The 19,828-nt window shown below is 44.7% G+C and overlaps 1 protein-coding gene across 5 annotated transcripts in view; it reads left to right on the top strand.

Moving 5' to 3' along the window:
* Positions 1–782: 782 nt before the first annotated feature.
* The window catches only part of FN1 (fibronectin 1), a 75,348-nt gene continuing 56,302 nt past the window's right edge, over positions 783–19,828 (top strand). For all 5 annotated transcript variants that reach the window (XM_073553229.1, XM_073553228.1, XM_073553227.1 and 2 more), the window contains exons 1-7: positions 783–1,112; positions 13,755–13,883; positions 14,113–14,250; positions 15,579–15,710; positions 15,972–16,109; positions 19,084–19,242; positions 19,641–19,811. In XM_073553229.1, coding sequence (XP_073409330.1) covers positions 965–1,112; positions 13,755–13,883; positions 14,113–14,250; positions 15,579–15,710; positions 15,972–16,109; positions 19,084–19,242; positions 19,641–19,811 — 1,015 coding nt within the window. In that variant the 5' untranslated portion in view covers positions 783–964. The remainder of the gene's footprint in view (positions 1,113–13,754; positions 13,884–14,112; positions 14,251–15,578; positions 15,711–15,971; positions 16,110–19,083; positions 19,243–19,640; positions 19,812–19,828) is intronic.

The following is a 19,828-nucleotide window of genomic DNA, read 5'->3' as shown; positions in this document are numbered from 1 at the left end:
GGCTGACGGGATGATGTGGGATATTAGGGGGAGTAGACTGGTGGCTCTGGCTGACGTGGGATATTATAGTGAATGTGGCCATGCGGAGTGGGCGGGGCTATACATTCAGCATTATATCTATATATAGATATAATCATTATATTTTGTTATAACTAACCACAGTTAGTTACTCTGCCCGGGCTCTTCAGCTAGTATATATATCTATCAGCATTCAGAGAACTGCTAGATCTGCAGCAGATAACGTGATTTTAGCAAAACGGCATCAGCCAAGATAATTATTGGAATTAAGGTCTCCTTCCGCATCCTGCTTCACACAGATGGGGCAGCAAAAACCTGGTGACAAATTCCCTTTAAACACGTACAGCCCTGATCGGTGGTAGGTGGACATCCCCTTTAATCATATACAACATGCTTGCTGAAAAATTGCCTTGAAAATGGCAAATGAGTGAATGTTACCGCTTTCTGTACTAATTATTACAGCAGTGAAATGGTTCTCAATAAAGGAGCCACAATCCTAACGCAAATAGATGAGCAGTCCTATAGAAAGCGAAAACTGGAGCCGCCGACTGCACAGCACCGCTATGAGCGCGGCGCAGCCTCTCCCACTCCAGCCGCATCGGGCACACACTGCGCTGAACGCGCCTCCCACCGCTTATATAGCAGACACAAACTCCGCCCCCGGTGACGACACCACCTGGAATAGACCAATGGTAGCAGTGCAGTGTGTTTGGCGAGCGCCCCCGGGTCTCCTCCGCAGTGTGTGTATATATATACAGCGCGGCCGCTCTCCGCTCTCTATCGCTGGCCGCCCGGAGCCGTTATCTGCCCGTTGTCTCCGCATCCTCCCGCCTGTCGGTGCTCCTCGCTTGCTCTTTCTTTTAGCTTTTCAGCCTGGGAAATGCGCCAGTAACCGGCTGCTGCTAACTCGACCATTGGTTACCTGTCTCCTTACATCGCCATCAAGATGACCCGGGGACCCTTAACCGGGCTGCTCCTGACCCTGTGCGTTAGCGCTGCGGTGCAAGCCGCGCCGTCTGAGCGGAGCAAAAGTCGCAGACAGGCACAGCAACAGCTACCGCTGCAACCGATCGTCGCCGCGGACCCCAGTCAGAGTAAGGATCGCATGTGATGTCTTTGTTTTGTGCATGGTCGGCAATGATTTGTGTAATGCGTGGGATGTAGATGTGTGCACTGCTTTGTCCTATGAGGTGGCCGCACACTGGGCGACCTGCGCCCCATCAGGTATCATTATTAGGTGGCCACATACTGGGTGACCTGCACCTCGTCAGGTATCATTATTAGGTGGGTACACACTGGGCGACCTGCACCCCGTCAGGTATCATTATTAGGTGGGTACACACTGGGCGACCTGCACCTCATCAGGTATCATTATTAGGTGGGTACACACTGGGCGACCTGCACCTCATCAGGTATCATTATTAGGTGGGTACACACTGGGCGACCTGCGCCCCATCAGGTATCATTATTAGGTGGGTACACACTGGGCGACCTGCACCCCGTCAGGTATCATTATTAGGTGACCACACACTGGGTGACCTGCACCCCGTCAGGTATCATTATTAGGTGACCACACACTGGGTGACCTGCACCCCGTCAGGTATCATTATTAGGTGGCCACACACTGGGCGACCTGCACCCCGTCAGGTATCATTATTAGGTGGGTACACACTGGGTGACCTGCGCCCCATCAGGTATCATTATTAGGTGGCCACATACTGGGTGACCTGCACCTCGTCAGGTATTATTATTAGGTGGGTACACACTGGGCGACCTGCACCTCATCAGGTATCATTATTAGGTGGGTACACACTGGGCGACCTGCACCTCATCAGGTATCATTATTAGGTGGGTACACACTGGGCGACCTGCGCCCCATCAGGTATCATTATTAGGTGGGTACACACTGGGCGACCTGCACCCCATCAGGTATCATTATTAGGTGGGTACACACTGGGCGACCTGCACCCCGTCAGGTATCATTATTAGGTGGCCACACACTGGGCGACCTGCACCTCATCAGGTATCATTATTAGGTGACCATACACTGGGCGACCTGCACCCCGTCAGGTATCATTATTAGGTGACCACATACTGGGCGACCTGCACCCCGTCAGGTATCATTATTAGGTGACCACATACTGGGCGACCTGCACCCCGTCAGGTATCATTATTAGGTGACCACATACTGGGCGACCTGCACCCCGTCAGGTATCATTATTAGGTGACCACATACTGGGCGACCTGCACCCCGTCAGGTATCATTATTAGGTGGCCACATACTGGGCGACCTGCACCCCGTCAGGTATCATTATTAGGTGGCCACATACTGGGCGACCTGCACCCCGTCGGGTATCATTATTAGGTGACCATACACTGGGCGACCTGCACCCCGTCAGGTATCATTATTAGGTGACCATACACTGGGCGACCTGCACCCCATCCGGTATCATTATTAGGTGACCACACACTGGGCGACCTGCACCTCGTCAGGTATCATTATTAGGTGGCCATACACTGGGCGACTTGCACCCCGTCAGGTATCATTATTAGGTGGGTACACACTGGGCGACCTGCGCCCCATCAGGTATCATTATTAGGTGGCCACATACTGGGTGACCTGCACCTCGTCAGGTATTATTATTAGGTGGGTACACACTGGGCGACCTGCACCCCGTCAGGTATCATTATTAGGTGGGTACACACTGGGCGACCTGCACCTCATCAGGTATCATTATTAGGTGGGTACACACTGGGCGACCTGCACCTCATCAGGTATCATTATTAGGTGGGTACACACTGGGCGACCTGCGCCCCATCAGGTATCATTATTAGGTGGGTACACACTGGGCGACCTGCACCCCGTCAGGTATCATTATTAGGTGACCACACACTGGGTGACCTGCACCCCGTCAGGTATCATTATTAGGTGACCACACACTGGGTGACCTGCACCCCGTCAGGTATCATTATTAGGTGGCCACACACTGGGCGACCTGCACCCCGTCAGGTATCATTATTAGGTGGGTACACACTGGGTGACCTGCGCCCCATCAGGTATCATTATTAGGTGGCCACATACTGGGTGACCTGCACCTCGTCAGGTATTATTATTAGGTGGGTACACACTGGGCGACCTGCACCTCATCAGGTATCATTATTAGGTGGGTACACACTGGGCGACCTGCACCTCATCAGGTATCATTATTAGGTGGGTACACACTGGGCGACCTGCGCCCCATCAGGTATCATTATTAGGTGGGTACACACTGGGCGACCTGCACCCCATCAGGTATCATTATTAGGTGGGTACACACTGGGCGACCTGCACCCCGTCAGGTATCATTATTAGGTGGCCACACACTGGGCGACCTGCACCTCATCAGGTATCATTATTAGGTGACCATACACTGGGCGACCTGCACCCCGTCAGGTATCATTATTAGGTGACCACATACTGGGCGACCTGCACCCCGTCAGGTATCATTATTAGGTGACCACATACTGGGCGACCTGCACCCCGTCAGGTATCATTATTAGGTGACCACATACTGGGCGACCTGCACCCCGTCAGGTATCATTATTAGGTGACCACATACTGGGCGACCTGCACCCCGTCAGGTATCATTATTAGGTGGCCACATACTGGGCGACCTGCACCCCGTCAGGTATCATTATTAGGTGGCCACATACTGGGCGACCTGCACCCCGTCGGGTATCATTATTAGGTGACCATACACTGGGCGACCTGCACCCCGTCAGGTATCATTATTAGGTGACCATACACTGGGCGACCTGCACCCCATCCGGTATCATTATTAGGTGACCACACACTGGGCGACCTGCACCTCGTCAGGTATCATTATTAGGTGGCCATACACTGGGCGACTTGCACCCCGTCAGGTATCATTATTAGGTGGCCACATACTGGGCGACCTGCACCCCGTCAGGTATCATTATTAGGTGACCATACACTGGGCGACCTGCACCCCGTCAGGTATCATTATTAGGTGACCATACACTGGGCGACCTGCACCCCATCCGGTATCATTATTAGGTGACCACATACTGGGCGACCTGCACCCCGTCAGGTATCATTATTAGGTGACCATACACTGGGCGACCTGCACCCCGTCAGGTATCATTATTAGGTGACCATACACTGGGCGATCTGCACCCCGTCAGGTATCATTATTAGGTGACCACATAATGGGCGACCTGCACCCCGTCAAGTATCATTATTAGGTGGCCGCACACTGGGCGACCTGCACCCCATCAGGTATCATTATTAGGTGGCCGCACACTGGGCGACCTGCACCCCATCAGGTATCATTATTAGGTGGCCGCACACTGGGCGACCTGCACCCCATCAGGTATCATTATTAGGTGGCCACACACTGGGCGACCTGCACCCCATCAGGTATCATTATTAGGTGGCCACACACTGGGTGACCTGCACCCCATCAGGTATCATTATTAGGTGGCCACACACTGGGCGACCTGCACCTCGTCAGGTATCATTATTAGGTGGCCATACACTGGGCGACTTGCACCCCGTCAGGTATCATTATTAGGTGGCCACATACATGTTCCCCACAATGGACAGATGTGTCAGCACTGCTTGCCCAGGGCCATAATCACAGGGGATCATCTGTTACTGTGTGTGGCCAACTTTGATATTTGGGTGAAGCTCCATAAAGTGATCAGACCGGAGAATAATCCGATCTGTAGAAACAATGGGGCAGGCAAGTCAGCAGTGCCTAGATCCAATGCTCCTAGAAGTCTGCAGCTGGCATATAACTTTTTGGGTTGTCTTCTATGAATGTCTATGGAATACCTTATTGTCTGAAACCAAAAAACCCCACAGTGGATCTGGAGAACTGCTACAGTCTACAATCATTTGTCCTCTCCCCTTTGTGACTAGTCAGACTCATTGGGGGCACTCAGAATTTTACAGGGTCCCATGTTGGTGACACGCCTTGGTGTGTGAGCGGTGGTCTCTGATGTTCCGTAGCCCAGTGTCTGGCGGTGTATTCCTGCCACACCTGGAGCTTTTTCCCCTAATTGTAATTACATATAAACTTTCTAAATAAACCTCTGTTCTTTGTTTTGTCTCTTGACGGACCGTTGTTTCCTCTTCCTCAGACAAAACTTTTGTTCTAAGCAAGGATATTTTAGTAGTGAGTTATAAAAATATACAGGCTATCCTAAAATCCTTCTGTCACCGTTGTCAATGATGGGGTACAGGCTGTCCCCACGTGTGTTTTTTTTTTTTTTTTTTTTTAATCAAAATTGAAATACAAAGTTGAAAGGCTTATGCTTCCCCACCCCCCAGACATATTAAATGGCTGCCATTCTGGCTGTCTCTCCCATACACCTGAGCGCTCATTTGGTTGAGATCTCCTGTGCTCCCTATGACATCTTTGCCACTTTCACTTTTTCCGGTGTCTTTCCGCCGGAACAACAGTGTTCAGCAGCCCAAAATTCTCCCCCAAAAACCAGTTGGTGAGTGCCCCCATACAGACTCTTGGCTGATCCCATCGATATCGGTGGGTGCGGTCAATGTGTGTATGGGGGTGCTTTAGACTCTGTTAAAGCACAATTACAGTATTTCATTTTGTTTTTTAAAGCGTGGTGGAATAGGGCTACTAATCTAGCTTCCATGTTCGTAGTCTTAGGCCAGGATCACACACGTGAAAAACACGACCAAGTCTCACATGTTAATACCCGGCACTGCCGCTGGCAATCGGATCGGAGTGTGCGGCTGCATAGCAATACGTGCAGGTTCCGCTCCCGAGTGCCGGGTATTAACATGCGAGACTCGGCCATGTTTCTCACGTGTGTGATCCTGGCCTTATACTTGCCATCTGCTGTCTTCATCTCTTCCCAGAGCCGCTCCAGTTCCGTGCCACCAGTCACAAGTTCTGAATGATAGTCTATGAGAACCTCGTTCCGGCTCTCATAGACTTTACATTAAGTTGTGACTTCTGGATCGCCCATCAAACATTGGAGGGATCCAGCAGATCACATACTGCTGAAGACCAACCAGGGCGTCACTGATAACAGAGGAAGACAGCAGCTTTTCAGTATGACTAGAAGCAGGGAACTTGGATTAGTGACATCACTTCAGCCATAAAAATAAAAACCCGCTGTAATGGTGCTGTAACATATTCGCGTTAGGATCGAATAAAAGGAATAAGTTATCCGTTTCTTTGGTCATACTAGGGGGAGCAAGGATTATGAGGTCGATTTTTAGAACGCATAGAAAGAAAATCACAATTCTAGAACATTTTATTCTATTCTAAAAAAGAAAAAAGGTCAACTCTATTACAATTGGTGGGGTTTCTCTGCTTCGGTTTAGATTATTCGCACAGTGGATCAGCTGTTGTGTTTTACGCACAGATGAATGGCATGTGTGGACCAACATGTCAACAGAACCTAGTCTTGTCCCTTTTGTACTTGTTCTAATTGGATCCAGTAATTGTTTTAGCAATTCTAAAACCTGGTGTTAAATGTGCCACTTTTAGTTTATTGAAAGCCAATCTCGTTTTGGTGCTCTCTTGTTGACTTACGGGATTATTAGCTGTTGTCTTGGCATGCACGTGTTAATGGCACATTTGTGTGGTTTCTTGCTTTATTTCTCTTTGCCTTTGTTGGCCATTTTGCCAAGTGTTTGATGTTGTACATGGTACGTTTAGAATACGTGAGGCATATCTGATATGCATGAAACCCCAAAAACTGATGGATCTAAAGTTTTCTCCACTTCTGACCTTAATTGGAAGTATTCCTTGTTTTTAGTTTGAGTAGACATTGCCGTAGATTTGGTACGCCTAAACTCTATTCCCTGTCTGACTCCTTGTCTAAAAGTCCTATTTGTAAAATCTGGACCCTCATGTGGTACCTAGATTGATAGGAACATTTGTGTTACACTTTGCAGGACCAAAAACTGGGCTTTACATGGACAACCCATTGATCCCAATGTGAATTGTGTGATTTCTTTCACCTGTGGTGGCGCTGCAGGAGAATGTGGACTTGCTGTTGGGTCTTCCCACAGGTTCTAGTGGGATGGACTGATCCTTATCTTATCTTGGGGGATAACTTCATTTTCTTTTCCCAACCTAGCCTCAGCTTTCACTGTTAATAGCAGTAAAGCTCACAGAGATCTTTTCGGTCAGATGTATAAATGACCATCTGCTCCCATTAGTCCTATAAGGTGTCATTGTGTTTGTCTAGTGTGCTGAAGAATACTTGTGTAATGAGCAAAAGATTGACACCTTAATGGCAGGGTGTAGGGTTTTGCCAACATTTGTGTTTCTGGCTTCAAAGGATCAGTTCCGAAAAACAGATACATTCCATGGAAGATTGAAGGAGTCTGTTTATGTTTCCTGTGCCAAAAAAAAACCTCCAAAGAAGAACAGCAGGCCATGACACACCTTGATGGAGCATGCTTTGGTGTATGATGAAGTTGCTTCCTTGGAATTATGTTGGTGTTTTGGAAACCAGAAGCTTTCATGTAGCTTCTTTTCAATGAAGAGTGGCCAGGCTCATTCTGGCTTGCCTTCACTTTATAGTCCCAGGGTTGGAGCCCTCTAAGGCCATGTGCACACGTTGCGTGTTTGAGGTTTTTTACCGCTGTATTTCTAATCCAAAACCACACAAAGATGAAAAAATACAGAAGTGGTGACATCTTTCTATTATACTTTTCCTCTGATTGTTCCTCTCCTGGATTTGACACACAAAGGGGTAAAAGACTCGCCAAATACTTAACGTGTGCACGTGACCTTAGGGTTTTGTCTCTTGGACCTTTCTTTTATGGCTTCTCTAATCGAAATGCCAGTATGCCTCTAACCTAAATTGCCAATTACGAGCTCTAAACGGTCATTATACTTTATCCAAAAATTCCACCGTTTATTCTACAACGAGGTTTGCAAAGACAACGGCGAAAGAAAAAGGAGCTTTCATCCAAAGAAGTGTACAATAATGCATTATATAGTAGTCAAATCCTTTGTGCTCTGGCCACTTATCTTTTACGAAGTGTCTCTGTTCTGCCACTTTTGACCATGATGGGCTAGAAATAGATTTAACTACTCATGTATGGCTTTTATCTGTCTGGCACAGAATTGTTGGCACGTTCCCTGCGGTTTACTTGTCATAACACACATTTACGAAGTGTGATTGTTCTCCGAGGAACTCTGGATGGCTAATTAGCTTGTATTTCAAAATATTATTGTGTTTCTATTATAAATGATGGCTTTTTTAGAACATTGGTTTCTAGTGGGGTAGGCGAGACCGATGTAAGATATAATCTAGTAAATGCTGAACAATGTGCGAGACGATGCCAGCGGTGGCTAACATCATAGCCTGCTTTGTCCTCTGTCCTGCCGTTTGCTTTGTATGGCCTGAAGCGAAGTATAAAGTGCTGCCTCGGTCTCGCTCCTTTTGTGCCTTTTTATAAAGCAGTTTAAGTTGTAATTACAGAGCAAGTTCTGGGATTCTAGGGCTTCCTTCCCTTTGTTTTCCTAGTCCTGCGTCTGTCACCTCTTTATACTGTATGTCCAAAGTAATAAGCAACTACAGTACAATTCCTAATCTATCGTTCAGGAGTAAAAAATGACGGTTTAGTATCAGGTTCTAAACTAGATGGGAATTTTTATCTCAATCCCTTCCAATTTTTGTAGCCTTAAAATAAAAAATTCCTGCAAATCTAAAAGCGGCCAGAATTATTGTCATCCAAAGGGCTCTGAATTCAGAGGGACTAGCGAGCCATATAATGTGGTCAATGTAACTCAGGGAAGGATTGAGCTGTCTGCCAGTAGGAGCGTAGTAGTAGTATTTTATATAGTGCCAACATGTTCCACAGCGCTTTACAATTCAACAGTTCATTGTTCTTATTTGGCCATGGAGTAACCATTGGCCAAATAAGCGCGCAGCCTTATTTCTGTAGAGAATGATTGCACGCCTCAGCTGACCATGCGCTCTGCCGCTTCATTAAGACTTCGACAAGAGTGACGGTGCTCTTGTGATCCTCTGGGTTCTTACTTGGATCTCCAACGATTTACAAGTTATCGCTTTTTTTTTTATTAAGTATGGCCCTAAATCATCAGTGTTTTACGTTTAAAAAGTCTTTAAAACTTGCTGCTTTTGACGTTGTTACCAGTTTTCAGCAGCTCCAGCAAATGTGGGTGTAAGCGGGACAAAGCGTGCCATCTCCTGGACACCAAATTCCTCAAAAGTGACAGCGTTTCTGACCCCAAAAATGTTACTCTAGTCAATGACTGGAGTAACTTATTTGGCAAGGTGCATGAAGGTGTGCGCTCTTAATGAATTTGGCGCAGCTTGTTCCTGCACTCCCACCATTAAGAATGCCAGTGTTAATGAATCGGGGCCCATGTCTCGTTTTCAACTGTGTTGTACAGATCCCCATGAACGTTAATAGCTGAGTCTTTGATTTGCAAAGCGAATGAGAATAGGACGTGCTCTGGATCACATGGATCCATTTTTAAACTAATGTGCGTATGGCTCAATGACACGCTATGGACCCATGCGCTGTAAGTCTAAAAATATAAATTGACCTCTTGGAAGTGTACAATGGTAGTAGGACTGTAGCCTAAAGCATGGAGATATAACAGGCACTTCTATTAATGGGTACTGGTAAGGCAAGGTTCTCTTCATATTTAGGCCATGTCAATTGCTCCATTGGAGCTTCTATATAAAGCCATGAAAAACCAAATTCTGGCACATCCACCTACTGGGCCATTGTCTTCAATGAAGCAGACTGAGTGACCTAATTTTTGGCAGTGTCTGTCTTTTTGAGGTGGGCTCAAAAAATGCACTCAATCAACTGTCTGTGCCCACCTTAAGAACTCAGGCACTGCCGAAATTGAGGTCGGGCAGTACAAAGTGATGCCATCTGCTTCATTCAAGATTGACTACCGTAATTATTCTTGCTTATATAGCTCCTTAATTCCACAGTGCTTTACCGACATTATCGGCACTGTCCCCATTGGGGCTCACAATCTAAATGACCCATCATTATGTCTTTGGAGTTGGGGAGGGGAACATACAGACTCCTTGCAGAAGTTATCATTGGTGGGATTGAACCCAGGACCCCAGTGCTGTAAGGCTGCACTCCTAACCTCTGAGCCACTGCACCAGTCCTAGAGTGGAGTGGGTCTGGCGATGAGCAGTTTTATGACCTGCCTATTTCATTAGTAGGCCTCTTAAGGAATCGGGCACCTCTGACTGCACAACGACCCTCAACAAGACCGGTGTGAATAACTCTGGTCTTGATAAATCTGGACCATTGTCTTTGTTTAGTTCTTTTTTTTAAAAAAAAAAAAACTTTGCTTATTTGGATTATTCTTTCACAATTGAAGATTAGTTTATAGGCAGGAAATTGTTTTAATTTGTTACAAAAATAGCAGACTTTAAATTTAAAGTGACGCGGTCAGGACAATTTTTTTATATGGAACCAGTGGTATGAATGTACAGTTACTTGTTCCCCAATAAACATTTTTTTCTTTATTGTTTTTTAAAGATCCGATGTGCCAGTCAGAGTAATGTAATGTTGAAATCGGGCAGAAAGTGCGGTGTGGGAATCGGGGCTCATGGGCTGCTTCTTCCAAGTGCTTTGGCGTTCCTCTAATGTGCTTTCAACATGATTTACATGTGGCTTCTATACTAGATTTTCACTGATCTCAAAAAAATAAAAATTTTCATTGAGGGGACAAGCGCCTCTGCAGGCAGGTCACTAGCTTGTGTCTAAAAATGGGCTTTATACCTTTAGGTAAATGTATGAGCCAATATTAATAATTGGATCAAAGTTATGGTACTTTTGCGCCGTAGAATTGATGGTGAGATTTCTATAGAAGGATAGCTGATCGTTCTATGGAATATGTAATTTGAAAAAAAAAAAAAATGAATGATGGCTTGTACCCTTTTGTTCTTCTTTCTTTGTACTTTGCATTTCTTCTGGTATGAAACAAATACTATGGCTAAAGATAAATGGAAAGGAGGATCAAAGACTTCCTATAGGAATCTGGACATTTTTGTTTATACCAATTATTCGGGGGATCCTGGCCGCTCTGACCAGCAGTGATGTTCTGGAAGGAAGGATGGCTGCTAAGATCTTATGGACACAGATGAGTAAACCTGGCTATACACATGACTTGTATAGCCCAGATCTGGTCACTCTCCCATGTGAAATGGGTTTCCAGTAGTCCTTTGTTGGTACATGTCAGGATGGAAGGGAGACTGGTCATATTAGCATGCCCGTTCCTTTGTTCTCAGATGTATGTTGGAGGCATTGATCTTACAATTCCTATATTTCAATGCAGATCTGTATTGTAGACTTGGTACCATGGGCTTATAGTTTCGTTGAGAAGGGCGTTATTTAGTTAGTTGTGCTTATAAAAATTGCTTGCAAGGACGCTGTGTATATATCGCACTGTGTGTTTTTTTTGCTTTGGGTCTTTGTGATGCTTTAGTAATATTGTATATGAACCGGCAAGTAACTGGCAATTATTAGTTTACAACACCCCCTTGTTCCTATTACTATGGTTTTGCATGGCAGTACACTTGTGAGCGTTTTTCCAGCAGAAAATGCTTTGGAAAACTACCGACAATGGCTTTTCCTGAAACAACTTTTTTTTTTTTTTTTTTTTTTTTGGATAATTGCTTCTAGAAATAGTGACACCTGAGAATGGTCTGATCATTTCTAAGCCCACTTGGAAGCCTGAAGCGGTTGAAAGAAGCTCCTAAAAACTGAACATGTGCTCAGCAAGCCATTTTGAAATTGCAGTGCATATGTTAATTCTTTTGATCATTTCTTTGGCTTTTTTTTTTTTTTTGGACCGGTTCCGGAGACACCATTGCACATACAAAACTAGAGTTGTTCACAGGTAGGGTATCTTGTAAAAGTAATGTGAAAAAAGTGATTAAGTCGGAAGAGCCAAGACCAAATTCCAGAATATTTCACCTGCATCGTAATGTCAGGTTTTCGCACACATTTATTTTCGATATGACTGGATTTCTGGTTTAATAGGAGTTCATAAATCTAGTGAAACTGAAGTCGTCTTGCGATGTGTAATGTCAGCGTGCTAATAAAATGCAGATGACGGTGATCTGACTATACGAGGTTATGTATTCCGCTGGGATCAAATGCCGATGTCTGAAAAGATTCATTTGAGCTCCGTCAACATACCAGACATGACCTTACAGAGAGCCGGGGCCCAAGGAATAGGGTCTGTAGATTCATGTGCTTGATTGCGTGGACGACCGTGCATACCTGTTTCATATTACACCATACCTCGAATTTTCAGATCTGTAGATAAATGACTTGCCCAATTCTCATGATCATGCTTGTTAGTAACACCATCGTATACGCTGTAACTCCATAATGACTGACCCTAACCATGACATACAAAGCCATCCACAACCGGTCTCCTCCATACATCTGTGACCTCGTCTCCTGGTACTTTCCTGCACGCAACCTCCGATCCTCACAAGATCTCCTTCTCTACTCCCCTCTTATCTCCTCTTCCCACAATCGCATACAAGATTTCTCTCGCGCATCACCCCTACTCTGGAACTCTCTACCACAACATATCAGACTCTCACCTACCATCGAAACCTTCAAAAAGAGCCTGAAGACCCACCTCTTCCGACAAGCCTATAACTTGCAGTAACCACCGATCGACCAAACCGCTGCACGACCAGCTCTACCCTCGCCTACTGTATCCTCACCCATCCCTTGTAGATTGTGAGCCTTCGCGGGCAGGGTCCTCTCTCCTCCTGTACCAGTTATGACTTGTATTGTTTAACATTATTGTACTTGTTTTATGTATACCCCTCCTTACATGTAAAGTGCCATGGAATAAATGGCGCTATAATAATAATGGCGGTGGAAAAATGCCAAATTGCCACAATAGTCGAGAAAATGAGTAAAAAAAATGGCGGCAGAGCTTTACATGAAAAAACCACATGGATGTCAACCGCCAACCTGGAACTTGCACCAGTTTGCAGTAAAATTGCACGTCTTCAGAGTTCATTATGGTGGCTGCTATGTGGAAATCATTTGTAGTTGGTAATCCTTTATCTGCATTGATTCTGGAATTTGCAACTAATGTGATTTCCAGATTAAAATGTACTTTGTTAGGGAAGGTGTAAACAACTGAATGTTTTCCATCTGGGAGACCATCCGATTATGGTAAATCCCTCTCTGATCCGCTTTTGTTGGGTATGGAGATTTCAGTCTGACCGTGAAGATAGAACCGACCTTGGCTTTCATCCAAGTGCGGCCCAATGTTTTCCACGGACCCGAATGGGCGAGTGCCATCTGAGGCTAATTGTGCACGCTAAGCAGTTTGTTTTTCTCCTTTTCTTTTTCTTCTTTCCCTCCGACCACTTGGTCTGAGGAAAAAATCAAACATGCGCTGCCTCATTGTATAACATTGGTCCAAGTGCGATACAATGTTTTCCATGAACCCAAAGACTTGAATGGGTGAGTGCCATTGTAGGGTTTACAATTCTGTCTTGAGTATTTCAAGCCCAGTGCCTAAATTCACTCCACATATGGCAATTATATTCAGTAGGACTGTATGAAACGTCCAAAAAATTTCTGCACCAGACATAATATATACCAGGAGAGTTGCGTATGACTGTCAAACCTGTGTGTGTGTATTGTTCTGATCATGGTTATAAATCACAAAATAAATGAAGGTAACTTTATTTCACAGGGGGATGTCATGACAATGGACAGTATTATAATATTGGGCAGCAGTGGGAACGGACTTACCTGGGCAACATGTTGGTGTGTACCTGCTATGGAGGTGGTAAAGGCTTCAATTGTGAGAGCAAACCAGAAGGTAGGTATGCAACAAAATCCACCTTTTGGGTTTGCATGTGTGGCAGCCATGACGGTCTCTATTTATGTAGACAGGCCCATTTTTTTTTTTTTTTTTATCACTGCTCTTTGATACAAAATGGTGTTGATCGATGTTTGAAAATTGCATCCCCTTCGTTCTGCCTTGAAATGGTTGGGTAGACTGCATAGTAACTTGCGACACTACATGACATGGTCTTTTTCCTAAACAGCTGAAGAAACTTGCTTTGACAAGTACACCGGTGGAACGTATCGCGTTGGCCAAACCTATGAGCGACCAAAAGACAACATGATCTGGGACTGTACCTGCATTGGAGCTGGGCGAGGGAGGATCAGCTGCACCATTGCAAGTAATGGCCTTTTCTATTCTACCTGTGTGTGTGTGTGTGTGTGTGTGTGTGTGTGTGTGTGTGTGTGTGTGTGTGTGTTTTTTTTTTTTTTTTTTTTCCATTGTATGGGTTGCTGATAATTAACCATTTGTCCGTCTGGCTGCGTGCAAATACATGTAAAGGTATTCCTGTGACACTTGCCAATTATTTTGCTTTGTATAGCCATAAGCATGAAGGTGTTAATGTAATAAGTCAAGTGCTGACACCAGATGTTCACTATAGGGGGATGGCGCTCCAATGTCTGTTTAATCCACAGCCAGAAAGTGCAAGAATGTAAAACTAAACTTAAGGCGCGTCGTTCAGTGTTTAGTGAGGGTTTTTTTTATTTTTCAAATCTCTTGTGCATGTTGATAAAGTTTAGTGGTCTCTCTCCCCCCCCCCCCCCCCCCAAAAAAAAAAAAGCCAATTTTAACTTTCTAAGGTTTTTGTACCAAAAATGTGACAGAAACTGATACCTGCTTTTTATTGCACGTTCCCATTGTTTCCTGTGGGTGGAAAACGCTGCAAATATCGTGGAAAAAAAGTGACCTGCTGCAGTTTTCCAAATCTGTCAGCAAAATAAACCAAGCTGTGTGCATGAGTTTTCTGAAAACTCGTAATAGAGTTTTAAGGCACTGTAAAACGCAGCTGAAAACTTGCATGAAAAAAAATCTGCAAAAAAACGCAAAGTGTGAAAATGGCCTTATGTAGGGTGAGAATTTTAAGTCCGGACATGCAGTGACTTGTGTGCAGAGTTCAGTGCTTCCTGCAGCTCTGTGATGCCACTTATCTAGCGGATAAACATTTACTCTAAAGCTTAGTGGTCCTTCTTATACAAGCCTTTGTTCGATAACTAATAGAGGATACATTTACATGGTGGATTTTTCCCTGGAATTTGCAGCCTGAACTCCTGCGGGGTCCACACCTGGATTAGGTTCATTCAGTGGGGCGAACGTGCCGGTGGCTACTGCCTGTAAACGGTTTAAAGAAGTGCAGGCAATTATTGAAGCGCTTTATGACTTAGCAGCCATATAAATGTCATTTTTGACTTCCTGTTAAAAACTATATGAGGCTGTCACTAAAACTGGATGATATATTTTTTGGCACCAAATAATGCAATTTTGTCCCAACTTTGTTTAACTTATTCTAACTACAATGGTTACGGTAGTAAATTACGTCTGACCGGTTTTGTCTTCCTATTCGTTTTCTTATGTCACCGTTTTCGAAAGTCCATCCTACGATAACTGCTAATATTGTCTTCCCCGGTGCAAGGAATTGTCAGTGCATGTCTAACTGAAGTTTCCTTGTAGACCGCTGTCACGAGGGTGGACAGTCCTACAAGATTGGAGACAACTGGCGCAGACCTCACGAAACTGGCGGCTACATGTTGGAGTGTGTATGCCTTGGTAATAACAAAGGAGAATGGACATGTAAACCCGTAGGTAAGAATATGGAAGATATGCATGGGTCACACTGTTAAAAATTTGCAAGATAAATAATTATATATCTAATATTTTTTAAGTAAATGAAGTAATTAAGAGATTAAACCATTCCTTTTAATCAGAATTGGCGTTTGCTAATGTATTTTACAGTCATTACAACACCGCTGGGTCAAACTTTTTTGAATTCCCTATTTTCACCCGTTCTTAAGAACTGTTCTTTTGATAAGTAAATGTCTAAAATGTCACTTTTGTTTTGTTTAGCTGAGAGATGTTACGATAATACAGCGGGCACATCTTATGTGGTGGGACAGACCTGGGAGAAGCCTTACCAGGGATGGATGATGGTGGATTGCACATGTTTGGGAGAAGGAAGCGGTCGCATTACTTGCAGTTCTAGAAGTAAGTATTGTTTTGAGGGAGGCTTTACGGTAGTATTTTAGTAGTCGGTCGGCGAATCTGAATTTGCCAGATTTGTAACCTATTCGTGCCGAATTTGTTTGACCATCGTTTCCCAACATTCTCGCTCATTTCTACTCCCATTGATTCCAATGACGTCCGGCGAATACAAAATTAACCACCGATTGTAATCGGAACCGAATTTTGAAAAATTCACTCAACTCTATAGTTAACAGATGGTAATCTATCTTTGCATTAAGAAATGTTCTGCTTTTTAATATCTGCGCCTTCCTGCCAATTTCTGCAAGAAAAACTACCTTTTTTTGAAAAAAAAAAACCATTTTTTTTTACAGTGGTGTATATGGCGCCTACCAATTCCTAAGGGTGCACTGCACAATTTTTGAACTTTTTTTTTTTTTTTTCCTACCCCTATCCCAATAAACCGGCATTGTAAACAGGTTTTCGGCTTTTGAACACCTGACTAAAGGCCCCGTTACACACAACTATGTCCCAGCGATCCCACCAACGATCCGACATGGATGGGATCGCTGGGACATCGTTAGGCTGATCGCTGGTGAGCTGTCACATAGACAGCCCCTCCAGCGATCAGGACCAGCGAGCAAGCTGGTTTCTAATGTAAACATCGGGTATCCAGGAGCCGTGGACGCCGAAATCGTGTACGCCGATTTCCAAGGTAAACAGTGGTTATCAAAGAGCCGCGGCTCCTGGATACCCGATGTTTACATTAGTGCTCGACGCTGGTTTCTATCAGCAATACCCGGCAGGGGGGGGCGGTCCTGATCCCCGTCACACACAGCGATCTCGCTGGCAAGATCGCTGTGGCGTCACAAAATGTGTGTGGCTGTGTGTGACGGGGCCTTAACATGCAAAGCTGCTTATTCATCAGATGAAATGATCTTTTGGCCAGCTTGTTTTAATGTTTAGAGCATTGTCCAATGTAGAGTAGAGAACAACGCTGAAAACAATGACCGCTTTACCCACAGAACCATCTATGATGTGATCTGTCTGTGCACATGGGACGTGCGGTCGGCCTGTCTAATCAGATAGGCGTTTATTTAATACAGCAAACCAGGTGGTGTAAATCCACTGTAAAGGGGGTTTTACACATAGCGATATCGCTGTAACGTCACCGATTTGGTGACGCAGCAGCAATATTGCTAGCGATATCGCTATGTGTGATACTTGCCTCCGACCGGCTCCCCTGCTGTCCATCGCTGATCGCGCAGCTCCATTTCTCGCCGGGCGCTTCCTGCTGGCGCCGACGAGCGACGCGTTGACACAGACGGGAGGACGTCAGGATCGCCTCGTCTGAAAGGTAAGTAACGACCGCTGTATCGCTGCTGCGTCGCTGGTGAGATCTGCCTGTGTGGCAGCTCACTAGCGACCATTTAGCGATGCACCAGCGATCCTGACCGCGTCATATCGCTGGTCGGGATCGCTGGTGCATCACTAAATGTAAAGGGGCCTTTACACTACACAGATTATCACCGTTTACATTAGTCGTCCCTGCCTCCCCTGGTGCTCACAATCTAATTTCTTCTCTTAGAAAAGCGCACAGGCCAATTTCCTTGCACAAAAACAGGGAGACCATGCTAAATGCTGGAGTATATTCCATTAATTTGGAAAGTAAAGTTTAAAATCCTTCCCCCTTTGCAGTACACAGTTTCACAAGTATTTGCTAAATATCAGACACAATCACCCATCCGATTATGTAGCTTTTCGTGTTCTTGTGTATGACGCTGCACTTTTCTAGCCGGCTGTGGAATTCTTCTTATCTAAGAGTTTTCCGGTACCATTTGGAAACCATTTACAGTGATCGCTATTTCCTGGGAATGTAGATGACCTTAGCATCTTCAGACTGTGTCTTCATTATGATAATTGGGATTGTCTAGTGAAATACATGCCCTCCAGTAGGTTCCCAAACAAACTGCCAGCAATTCTCATACTTTACTACCACAAATTATCACATTCCTGTTGAAGATTACTGTCAAAAGACAAATTATTGGTTAGGAAAGTTCAGAAAATACATTGCCTTGAGTGGGAATGAAATATCGAAGTAGACTACAAAGTGGCATACCAAAGTGCCACTCCAAAGACATACTGATAGGGAATTTAGATTGTGAGCCCCATCGGGGACAGTGATGATGTGTGCAAACTGTAAAAGCGCTGCGGAATATGTTAGCGCTATATAAAAATAACGATTATTATTAAGTGATGTGGCAGAAAAACATTATAGTACTAATATTGACTGTACGCGGGTGTATACCGTATTTTATATATTTTATATACACGTGTACTATACTGTGTGTGTGTGTGTGTGTGTGTGTGTGTGTGTGTGTGTGTGTGTGTGTAATCAATTTTTTGTGTATACATACTGTGGTAGAGCGCCTTACTCGGCTGCTCATGGAGGTAGACACTGGAACGCTGTCTCTTTAAATTTTCCACTGGTTTATTTAGGTATAGCATAAACCAGGACATGGTTAGCTACATAACAACCTTTCTGGCCTAACAGAAAATCCCTCTTGCTTAGGAAACAGACATAGGAAAAAAAAAAGTTCCAACTTTCCTTTATTTTCTTACACCGCTCTGAGATCACATCTACAGACACCCAAACACTAATAACCCAGAAGGCTATGTATTTATCCTCTGGACTCCACCCTGGGGTGGAGATATGTTGAACAACCTCCCACCCACTCTACAGCTGTCCAGTCAACCTAGCCCTAAACATGGCTGATTAACCCCTCTCAGCATTTGGTGTTCTGGAGCATTTTCTAGGTTCATATCACTGAGGCTAACATCGGTGATGCATATCTCCCCTCCAGTACTTTGCCAGTGACTTTGTCATGATACATACACACCCTATATAATGTGTGTGTGATAAAGAAATATATTAGTGTGTGTGTATATATTGTATAGTGTTATCATTTTAGTATTCATGTCCTACTTTTGTATATAGATAGGTGTAATGATCAAGAAACCAGAACCTCCTACAGGATTGGAGATACTTGGACTAAGACCGATCCCAGAGGCAACTTGTTGCAGTGTATCTGTACAGGCAATGGCCGTGGGGAATGGAAGTGCGAGAGACATTCTTCCTTACAAACATCTGGTATTGGTGAGTTGAATTCATTTATTTTTTTTAAATGTCTAATTGATCTAACTATTGTGGACCATTCAGATACTATCGCACACTAGCAATATTTTATGGTTTGCCTAAATTGTACAGACTTGATTGGTGTTTGACTTTTCATACAAGAAACCAGGCAGTACAGGAGTTTCTTTTGCAGAGATTGAACATGCGATGACCTTCTCTGAGGAAAGCCGTCGGACCCCCATACACAACCCTGGGCCCACCGGTCCAACTCAATGTGTATTCGGCAGACTTTTCTCCAGTGTGTATGGGGCCTTTACAGAACACATACCACGCTGTTCATACACATTTAGTGGTGTTTTCGGATTTTGAAAATATGAAAAGAGAAAAAATCTTATGCTTACTGTTTTGTTTTTCTGCAGTGGTTGATACTGGTATAAAGGCACTGACTCCTCTGGCAAATATTGATCTTGAGCACTGCGCGACCGATAGTGGAGTCCAGTATTCGGTGGGCATGAAGTGGGTCAAAACACAGGGTAGCCAGCAACAGATCTGCACTTGCCTGGGCAACGGCGTCAGCTGTGAGGAAAGTGGTGAGTGAAGGTGCTAC

Source organism: Dendrobates tinctorius, unplaced genomic scaffold (assembly GCF_039654945.1).
Source record: "Dendrobates tinctorius isolate UK_male_01 unplaced genomic scaffold, ASM3965494v1 ptg000199l, whole genome shotgun sequence".
NCBI classification, from domain to species: Eukaryota; Metazoa; Chordata; class Amphibia; order Anura; family Dendrobatidae; genus Dendrobates; species Dendrobates tinctorius.
The sequence above is the reverse complement of the archived record's forward strand: the minus strand, read 5'-3'. Positions and strand labels throughout refer to the sequence as shown.